This window comes from Vombatus ursinus, unplaced genomic scaffold, assembly GCF_900497805.2.
Source record: "Vombatus ursinus unplaced genomic scaffold, bare-nosed wombat genome assembly UNPS02014807.1, whole genome shotgun sequence".
NCBI classification, from domain to species: Eukaryota; Metazoa; Chordata; class Mammalia; order Diprotodontia; family Vombatidae; genus Vombatus; species Vombatus ursinus.
This window is the reverse complement of record NW_020954585.1, coordinates 50,308,235-50,318,783: the sequence shown is the minus strand read 5'-3', so window position 1 is coordinate 50,318,783 and position 10,549 is coordinate 50,308,235. Positions and strand designations below refer to the sequence as shown.

Sequence of the window (10,549 nt, the reverse complement as noted above, 5' to 3'; positions counted from 1 at the left end):
TGAAGTCAGGAAGACCTGAGTTCAAATGTGACCTTAGATGCTTATTAGCTATATGACCCTGGGCAAGTTGCTTAAAAGAGATAAAGGACAAGGGAAGTTCCAGTCATTAATTTTTATTCCTGGATAGGGTGTCTGCCCTAGTCGCTATCTTCTTACACTGATGATCTGTCCTAGACAGCAGGGGAAGAAATGGAGTAAAGTGGTACCAAACAATGAGGATCCCTCTTAGCCGAGAGGAACTGGCTGGCTCTAGGGTCCAGTTCACTGGTCCTATGTGCTAAGTACTCCATATGACCTGATTGAGTCATGTACATATACCAGCTACATTTTCTCTAATTTGTTTGCATGTAAGATTCCCCCTAAATCCAGATTCCTTATAGAATCTGGGGACACCAAAGGAGTTGATGATAGTGAGACTTGTAAGGATCCAAGACTATGAATCTGGGGTAGTGGTGGGTGGGGAGAGAATCTGCAAATTCTATGATGCTCATCTCATGTTTAGGCTCTTCTAATACTGCAGCTGCCATAGACATACCTAGTTACATCATAGCTGTAGCACTCTCTCCTTTCCTCTTTTCCAGCAGGTTGGGATTTTCTCCACCTCTGCAAGCCCCGTGGATACCAGATTCCTTTTTCTCCTCAAGGTGGTTGCTATAAGAGCTTTTTCCATCTTGCATGCCTTTTTAACCCCATTGGCTTGGTGGGCTTACTGCCTGCTTCTTTTGAATAAGAAAGCCTGTTCTTATTCCATTTCATTGACAAGGATGATTGAAAGTGAGTTTTGGCTGGAAAAAGTGTTTAAGGACTGCATTAAGGTGAATGGCTGGCTTCACTTCCTAACTTGGAACAGTGCTTCTTATAGTGGGCATGATGAGCTTTTCCTTTGAACCTCATGTTATTATGTTGCTGCCTAATTAACATACGGGTCATGATTCTTATGCTCTGCCTTCCACCTCTCTCCAGTTAAGACCAGTACCATGGAAATAAGGGCACTAGAAAACTAAACTTTCCTTATATTCCTTAGGTCAGCAATGTCTAACAGACATGACACTCCAAGCTTAAATTGGGCTAGATCAAATAAGATATTAAAGCAGCTACCTTTACCTTGACAGGCTGAAGGAGGAGAGCTTTGGACAAAGAGCCATGACATGGAAGGAAGAGATCCAAGACCTATTCCCCCACTCTCCCTCCACCTTAACTGTTAAAGTTCTGAACCCTCTAGAAATAACAGGTCACATTTACATACGGACTAGTAGGAGGGATGAAACATGTACACAAATAACTATAATACAAGTTAGAAAATGCTTAATTGTATAGGAGAGGTCAAACATAGTTGTCTAGGAAATGCAAGAGCTGGATTTAACCTCAATAAATAATTTATGAACAGCAATTGCATACAATGAATCCAAGCAGTAGCATCCTCATTATATGGGTGAGAAGCCTGAGGCTTGGAGAGGTTGTAATGCCCACAGTTCTATGGCTGGACTTGAATAGAGATTTTCCAACCCCAGGTCCAGTGCTCCTTCTATGGTAAAACTGCCTTTTTCAGAATATGGAAAAGAATGGAAAGGTAAGGAAGTACTTTTTCCCTAGATGTCTTAGGGGCTCTTACATTCTTAAGTATTCTGGAAAATGGAATTTGGGGATAACTCATGGATCCCAATCTTTGGAATGAACATTCTAGTAGGAAAGAATGTTCCCAGAGGCATATAGACTGCATCACAGTGGATTTTTCCTTTCCCATCTGGAGAACAGTCTAGAGCAAGAATGGAAATTCTTCTTTGTGGGAACCCTGAAAGTCTAATTGTTAAATAATTTGTAAATGGCTAAATGCATGCTAAGAGTGGGTGGTCTCACCCTCCACAATTCCAGTGCAGAACACTCACAACATAGAATTTGACTTTCTGCTAATAAATATAAGCCTCACTGAAATAAAGGAACTCTTGGGGAAGATACAGGTTTGAGGCCCAAAGCTCTGTGTCCTGCAGACTGTTCTTTCCTAGTTAATGCAGAATCCTACAGGTCTTCAGGGCAAATCACAAAGTTTTCCAAGTGAGCAACTTACTACAGGAGAACACTGCCCAGCTTCCAAACACTGGGGACAATTTACAAGGTAATCTTGAAGGAACCAAAACAACACAGACCTAGGATTTAAGGTGTCAGAGCAAGCAGTTTAGTGGAAAGGGAATGTACAAAATTTAATCTGAAATCACCTTGTTGCAACTGCCCTTTGCAATCAAAGAAAAACAATACAGGAGATAAAACCCATCAGGTTTTTGTTTGTTTGTTTTGTTTCGTTTTCTTGGACATTTCTATGAGTATTGTTTGAATTCCAAGGGAAGGCCTCTTAACTGCTCCTGAAACAAATACTCAGTCAAATTAGCAAAAATACTCCTTGACTCTTCAGTTTCTTTCAGCTCCTCTTCTCATCAGTGTGCACTGGACAGAAGGTTAAAAGATGGATCCAGGAGCCACCAGCTCAAGTAGGCCTCTTATGTTGGCAGGGAGAAAGACACATCAGGATCCTGCCTGTTTCTAAATTTCAGGGCCCATGTTATGACAGGAACAAAACTATGTAAGTCTAGGAAAATGGGATTTCTAAAGCCTTTGTGCCATGTGAATTAAAGCAATAATACACCTGGAAGTAATTTTAGAAGAACCATTTATAGGGCAATCAAGACAATTATTCTGCAGAACAACTTTTATTTATAAAGACTAATGATGAGAAGAAAAGTAAAAACCTTTCCCACTCCAAGAGATTCATGTATAAATTATTTACAATATTAGAACAGTTCTAAATAAAAAATTTAAGAAACCATGAAAAGCAATGCTCTTTCTAGCAAACCAAGTTAACAGTTTTACATTTCGTCCTTTTTAGAGTCTTCCTAATTTCTCCAACTTAAAAAAAAATCATTTAACCATGATCAACATAGGACTGGATAAAACAGTATCCCACATTTATTAGGACATAGGCACTTGAAGAGGTGATGGCATGAGAGATGCAAGTCCACAATCTGGCCAAGGCATCATGCTTGCTTCCTCAAGTCTACTGTAAATCCCTATAGATTATGGAGGAAGAGCATCATTTGAGCAGACAGAGCTTCCACAACAAGAAAATAATTTTCATTTGTACTTTGAAGACTTTACAAGTCTTTGGTCTTTTCTACAGGGAGCATTTATTTCTTGGCTGGATCTGTCTTGATAGATCCAAGCCTTTTCCTAAATTCCTAAATTCAATTGGTTTTGTGGCTGGCAAAGAGGAAAAGGAGGAGAATGGGCTCTGATCCATTTGGAAAACCAAGGTTACATTTCTTCCATTTTTCTTTTTGGGAGTAATGGTGAGTATAGGTCAAATGAAATCCTTTTAATCAGAATCATTAATTTCTTTAATAAGAATGGTATAAGAAAAAAAAAAGTAGGGGCAGCTAGTGGCGCAGTAGATAGAGCACTGTCCCTGGAGTCAGGAGGACCTGAGTTCAAATCTGGCCTCACACACATAACACTAGCTGTGTGACCCTGGGCAAGTCACTTAACCCCAATTGCCTCACCAAAAAAAAGAAAAAGTAAACATTCCTAACATTTCAAGCTTCTTCCCCTTCCCCCTATACTTTTACCCCACTTCCCATCATCAGGTCTAAGCAGTTTTATAGCTATTGCATTTCATAGCCTATCGGAAGACATGTCCTATCTAGGCAGTGTTTAGTTTGACCCTCCAAGTGGGCACTTCTTCCCTTTGCCTTCAAATCCCTTTCTCCAGGCTATACCTTCCACTGCACTACTTTCTCCTTTCTCTGGGATCAAGACGCTAACACAAATACTTCTAGCATCTTAGATTTAACTCCATTTAAAACACTTTACAGTTCAGTTTTTTAAAATGAGTGTCCCTGTAATGGATTCTAATGTGCAGATAATAGTTTTGCATTACTGTCTAACTCACTAATGGAGTCCCCTTTTAACCATTTGCATCATCTAAACAGCTCCCATCTCAGAAGAGACTGTGAAGCTCTATCACTTTGGCCTTGACACCTGCATATTCCACATATCTTGCACCCCACCTGTCCCCCCATTCTTTTCCCAGTATCTCCAGGCCTAGTAGGGGAACCTGAAGCAAGTGATCCATATAGATGTACTACCACTTAGATTAATTATAAATCACTCTCACATAACTCTAAGGGCATCTACAGAAAAACTAATGGAACAACCTGTCCCCGGCTTCTGACAAGGGTATTTTTCCCCCATCCCATGGAAGAGAACAATTATGGATGTGAAAGCTCAGCAGGGGTAAGCCATCCAGTGGGGAAGGTCAGTTCCACAGAAAAGGGTAGCAGTAGGGATGGAGGGTTGCTAGCAGCAGCCTATGGATACTGTTCAGACAGTATTTCCAGTGAAGGGATAAAATAGAAGCAGCTTCATTGTGAAGCAGCCATCTAGCTTCCTTTGGCTGAGAATGCTGGTGTGAGCTATGATAACCCACAGTTAAAAAGCCCTTTCAGTCCCTTAAATTCAATAGAAGCATCACTTTATCAGGCACCATCTCAACAATGGATATTGATATTTAAAAAAACTAACACACACATCTGGGAGAAAAGTGATGAAAAATTCCCTATCTAAAATTAAGCTTTCTGTTCATAGAGTGATACCATCACTTCTACTTAAAGAGTATAGCTGAGATTGAGAAAGTTTGTTTTTTTTTCTCTTCAAAATTAAACGTTTTACACAATAAGAACAGAAAGTAATATTTTGCTTCTTTCTTTATATATTTTGTATTTTCAAGGGAATGCAGTGGTGTTGGGGTGAAAGATGTTAAGCAAATAGGCCTACGACTTGCAGTTCTATTTATCCAGAGAGAAGGTTCAGTTGTTCAGTTTTTCAGGCATATTCAACTCTTCATGACCCCATTTGGGGTTTTCTTGGCAAAGATACCACAGCAGTTTGCCATTTCCTTCTCCAAGAGAGGATGTAGAAGGTAGTAATACAAGTCCTTCTCCCATCAGAGGAATGAGCCACCATCTTCAGGTGGGTGGTTAAGCCAGAGCCTACTCATGGAGACTATCAGAATATAGTCAAGCTTTTGCAATGTGCAAACATGATCTTTAGGAATAAGGTCCTAGTTTATTCCACAAACAGTGAGAATTCTCACTTCTCAAATCTTCACCTTGAGATTGATCCAGAAACACTCATATAGGCATTTGGCTTTCTTCTGAGGTCCTTAAATGACTTTCAATAAATGAAGCTGTTTTCTGCTCAGGCAAATGGACAATTTCCTAGGGAACTCAAATAAGGGTGCAAGTACACAGATGGATCATGGAGGGGGTCATATTGTAGGCAGCAAAATATTAAGAGAGATTCTGTTTCAACTGAAGGAAAATGCACAATCTGGAGAAAGAGGCCTATTTTCTTCAGCTAGGCATGTCAGCCTGAGAAGCTTTCTTTTCTCTTCATACGCACAAGTCACACTTGGGTTTGGCACATCTTCTCCTCCTACCAAACACTACTAGCAGCTTTTTTCTGCCAATTTTAACTTAAGTAGCACACAACAGAAAGGACCATACATAGAATGGCAACCGTTAAGACACACCAGAAACTGACAACATCCTATGCTTTTCTTCAGGAAGAGTTACAGAAATCCCTGAGCACAGGCATTTCAGGAAACCAGAGTAGTACATGCCCCTCCTCTGCTAAAAGGGATTTTATTCCTCTGACAGAAATGCAAAGAGCATTCACTTCCTTGGAAGTCTGGCTGTGGATAGAGTTCAGGTAGCTGAAGGACTGAACTTATATATTTACTTCCTCTCCTCCAAAAAAAAAAAAGTTCTTAAATGTAATATTGAAGTATAACATACAGAAAGAATAATTACATTTATAATTCTTACTTAAAAACTTAAGCCTACTAACAAAAATAATTCTCTTATCATATTAGAAATGCTGAAGAAAATGGGTTGGGCTTTCCCCTATTTATTACTTCAAAAGACACCTACAGATCACATTATAAATTAGGTCATCTGTACTTCCTTCCAGCCTTACTCTTAACATTTTAGAGAAGAATCAAACTTCTTTGACTTGACAGAAGCTCGTTGAACACGTCTGCCCGAGTAACCATTGTTTGGTTTGACAGTTGCCTATTATCCTGTCACCATCCACACCCTTATCTGGACAAGAAGTCTTGGGCTTAAAGGTAGACACAACCAAATCTCCTAATAGGAAAAGGAAGGCTATCATTCCCTCCCCTCACCCTCTCCCCAGAAAGTTATAAATAACTTCTTGGATCATTAATTCCTAAGAGTTAAAAAGCAGACGCAGAAAGAAATTGAATGAATTTCTTTTTTTTTTAAGTGGGGGAGAAGTAAATAGAAATTTTAATTTTTAACCTATACTGACTGAACAGTTACAGGCAAGGATTTCTTAGTTTTAACTAAATCTTCCTGGTGCTTATGCCTGACTGAACAGATTAGCTCTGGAACCTAGTGAAAGCAAGGAGGAGGAAGATCATAAAGAAACAAAATGTGAGACTGAATTCCCCAAATCCTAAAACCACCAATCAGCTCAGTCAATCCACCAGTCAAAAAAATTTTTCTTCAAGGAACAATTATTTGACACCATGAAAATTAATAACAAAGCAAAAAGATTTGGGTGTTTGAATGAATTTTTCACTTTTCAACTAGTTCTATTAAAAAAATATTCCTCATAGAAGATGAGGTGCTATTCTGACACACACAATCCCTAGTGTTTCAGTTGTTCCTTTCAAGTATGGCAGCTCTTTCCATTTGGGGCAGCTGGATTCTGGAGGAATTCAGCATTTGGCCTACTGCTAGTTATGGCCTTTACCAAGGACTAGGGCTGCTCAAGGTTTAAGAGTGGCCTTCACTATGCAGCAGGAACAAAACAACTGACGATGAGAACCCAAGGACTCTTTATATACAGAATGGACAGGGAGGACTTCATTTGCACTTTGTGATCAGTAACTTTTCCTCTCCTCTCCTCAGCCTGCCACACCAACAGCTGGCCTTTGTAAGGCCACCTTGCTAAGACAATCTAATACATTTTCAAAAGTACTTTTAATGTAGCTTCTCTGGTTTATAAAATTGTGTTTTTTAATTTTTATTTTCCCAGTGACATAATCACCAGTTCCACTTTATAGAGTTGTACAGTAGAGAGCTCTAAAGCAGGTAGGTGGATACACCCAGGAATGTGGGAGGTATCATGCCCACAAGAGCTCTACTACAAGAAGGTGAAATTCAGCTTTTGTACTTTGAAATATAGCTCTCATCTGTTAATAATGCTGATAATGATGCTGTCAAAAACTAAGGGAAAAGCTACCCTGGACTCTCCCTAAAGCTTTCTTTGATCCTCTACCACTCATCATAACTTTTGCATTGTGGCTAGCCTGGTGCCTTAAATCTCTATGAAGAATAAATAGATGTCATTTCCCTACCAATCAAATTGCTTTGCCAGCATTAGAGAATAAGGGCTCAAGGTAGTCCTATGTGCTTTTAGCCTTAACCTCATCCAATAATAAAGAACAGTTTCATGTGTGGGGTAGTTTCTATAAACAGTTACAAAAGCCTAGAGCTAAACATGGGGAGAGTTTTTTTTCTTCATGGGCAGAGATGGAGAGATGACGATATCATCGGAATCGTCGGAGCTTACTTCATCCACTGGTGGAGCAACAATGGACTGCAATCGGGTATGGGAGGAAACAGCTGAAATTAACCACAAAGAAAATGAGATTCAATAACACCATATAAGCTCCTTAAAGAAACAATTCTCTACAGGCAACTGAACTTCCAGAACAAACAACATTCATTTCAGACACACAAACATCATCAGTTCTCCCCCTACAGGCAGGAGTAAAAAAAACAGTACAACATAGACCACTGGCCAGAATTACTTGGTTTTATCAAGAAATCTCTTCAAGTCATTACAAATACTATCTCCAAATGAAGGAACCTGGAGCTAAAAGCACCAGGACCATGTCTCAGTGGGGAAAATGGACCCAGTGAAAAACAGGACAAGTCAAAGTGGGATGCTTTAGTCCCTTCCAGGTAAGGCTTGATTAAGGAACACAACTGTGCTAAAGATAACAACTGTGCCAGAATGTATGCAACAAAATGAGTGCTGTGCTTGAACGCAGTCATCTGAGGATGCACAGCAGAAAGAATGTTGCACTGGGAATCCCAGGAAACAGTCTTCCTTACTCTCTCTTAGCCTCATTCTCCTCATCTGTAAAATGAGGGAGTTGAACTAGAAGATTGCTAAGGTCCCTTGCAGCTTTAAAACTATGATTCTTAAGAATCATCTTCAGAACCAGGCAGTGAGGCATGCAAGAAAATCAATTTCATTATTTTATAGAACCACAGGTTTGGAATTAGAAGAAACTTTAGAAGTCATCTAGTTGAACCCTTCAATTTACAGAGGAAGGAAACTGAGGACCAAAGAGTGAACTGACCAAAGAGTGAAACACACCTTTAAAAATGCACACATGCACATGGCAGAACTCAATTTTAGCAATAATAGGTGGAAAAGAGTTCAACTTCATGACCCACCTTATTTAGACTTGGCTCCAAATGACTTTGAGCTATTTTAATGAATTAAATCCATACTTGAACAATTGAAGTTTGCCATCACCAAAGCTATTCAAAAGAATGTGTCAACTTTTCATGGTAACAAATAATTGGAAACAAAACAGATTCTTAATGAGGAATAGCTAAACAATGTGAATAATGTGGTATGTGAATGTAATGGAATATTATTGCACCATGAGAAACATGTTTGAAGAATTCAGAAAAGCTTGGGAGGACTTATGTGAACTGATCCCAAATGAAATAAGTAGAACCAGGAAAATAAACACATAATAGCTATGGCAATGTAAATGGAAAGAACAAAAGAAATGAAATTGAGTGCCACATAATTATAATGGCTAAGTTTGGCTTTGGAGAAGAGATGAAAAATCCCTCTATTGCAGACGTGAGGGACTAGGAGTGTGGAACATTGCATAAACTACCAGACTTGGGTAATTGTGTTAAATTTCTTTTCTCCCTCTTTTTTATTCTTTGTTATAAAGCACAGCTTTCTGGGTAGGGGAGGAAGAGAGATATATTTAGAAATAAAAGTCAAGTAAAAACAAGACACAACAATAAAACAAACAAAAAAAAATACAAGAATGGGCAGCAGAAAGGTTCCAAAGTCAATTCCTATAAAGTAATTCTAAACTTATTTTCCGTAAGGAAGGACACTGAAATAAAGTGACTGTCACTTTGAAAAAGACTGCACTCATTTGGATGCTTAAGATCCAGTATGTATATTTTTAAAGACTCTTTTCATTATAGTCATACCTTATATAAAATAAAAAAAGGAAAAGATGAGTCATAAAGATGTAAATCATCTCTCCAAATACTCTATCACAATTAAAATTCTTTTTCTTCTCACCTGCATTATGTCCAAAACCTTTTACCTATTCTCAGAAAACAATTCTACAGAACTAATAGGAAGGAGGGTATTCTGAAACACTACTCTGGATAACTCCATCAAGACTATGACTCTTTAAAAACAACGTAATTGCTAGTCAAGTTCAACGGTCCAGCTGATAGAATTGTTTGGAAAAAGGTGAACTCTCTTTCCACATACCAAGAAAAAGATATCTCTCAAACTGGTTCATAAAGATTTAAGTACAAGGTGATTAGTCACTTAATTGAGATATGAGTATGGTTCCACCAAGAGACCAGGACTGCTTCCTCAGGACCAATTCTAGGAGGTTCATCACCAACAGGATGACCATTTGGTGACGAATTCTTTGATCATGGCCGTTATGATATCTGAGATATAGAGAACAAAATAATAATTCACTGCTGCTTCAGATATTGTAATTGTCCTCTCTCTCTCTTTTTGTAACTTTCAGGGAAATAAAAGGAATAAGATTAATGTGGAATCTAACAAAATTTAAAAGATCAACCTTCAAAGTTACTTAGATTTAAGTTGGGTTTTTGTTTTGTTTTGTTTTGTTTTTAAGGCTTTTTAAAAGTTTCATATAATCAGATTAAACAACAGCTTGAATATCAAATTGTCTTGATTTTAGTTCTTCTTACAGACTCATTTCCTAAGTGAAAATAGAATGATAAAAGTAAAGTACCTGAATGACATGAATACACATTAATTTTAGGCACAAGAATAAATCTTGACTTCAGAGTTACTCTTATTTAACAAGAAGACTAATGAGGAATACAAATACATTCTCCCACTGATTTAATCACTGATTTAAAAATTTAGCACTGATTTAAAGAAAAATCTAAAGGCCACTAAAAGTCAGTAAGAAGCTAAACTACTCAAAGTTATTTAGGAGTCTGAAAGTTATCAGAAGACATTCTTTGCACCCTAGCACATGGGGAGACAACTGAGCTTTTTGTGCCTCAAGTATCTGTAGACCTTTCTTTTAAATTCTTATGCATGTGTGTATGAGTATGTATGTGTGTGTGTATGAGTGTGTGTGTGTGTGAGGGAGAGGGAGAGGGAGGGAGGGGGAGGGAGGGAGGGAGAGAGAGGGAGAGAAGGAGAG

General features: G+C 38.5%; 1 protein-coding gene across 1 annotated transcript in view; it reads right to left on the bottom strand.

Moving 5' to 3' along the window:
* Positions 1-3,532: 3,532 nt before the first annotated feature.
* The window catches only part of IQCE (IQ motif containing E), a 73,160-nt gene continuing 66,143 nt past the window's right edge, over positions 3,533-10,549 (bottom strand). Inside the window, exon 22 of the mRNA XM_027874877.1 lies at positions 3,533-7,700. Within this exon, the coding sequence (XP_027730678.1) occupies positions 7,570-7,700 (131 nt within the window). The 3' untranslated portion in view covers positions 3,533-7,569. The remainder of the gene's footprint in view (positions 7,701-10,549) is intronic.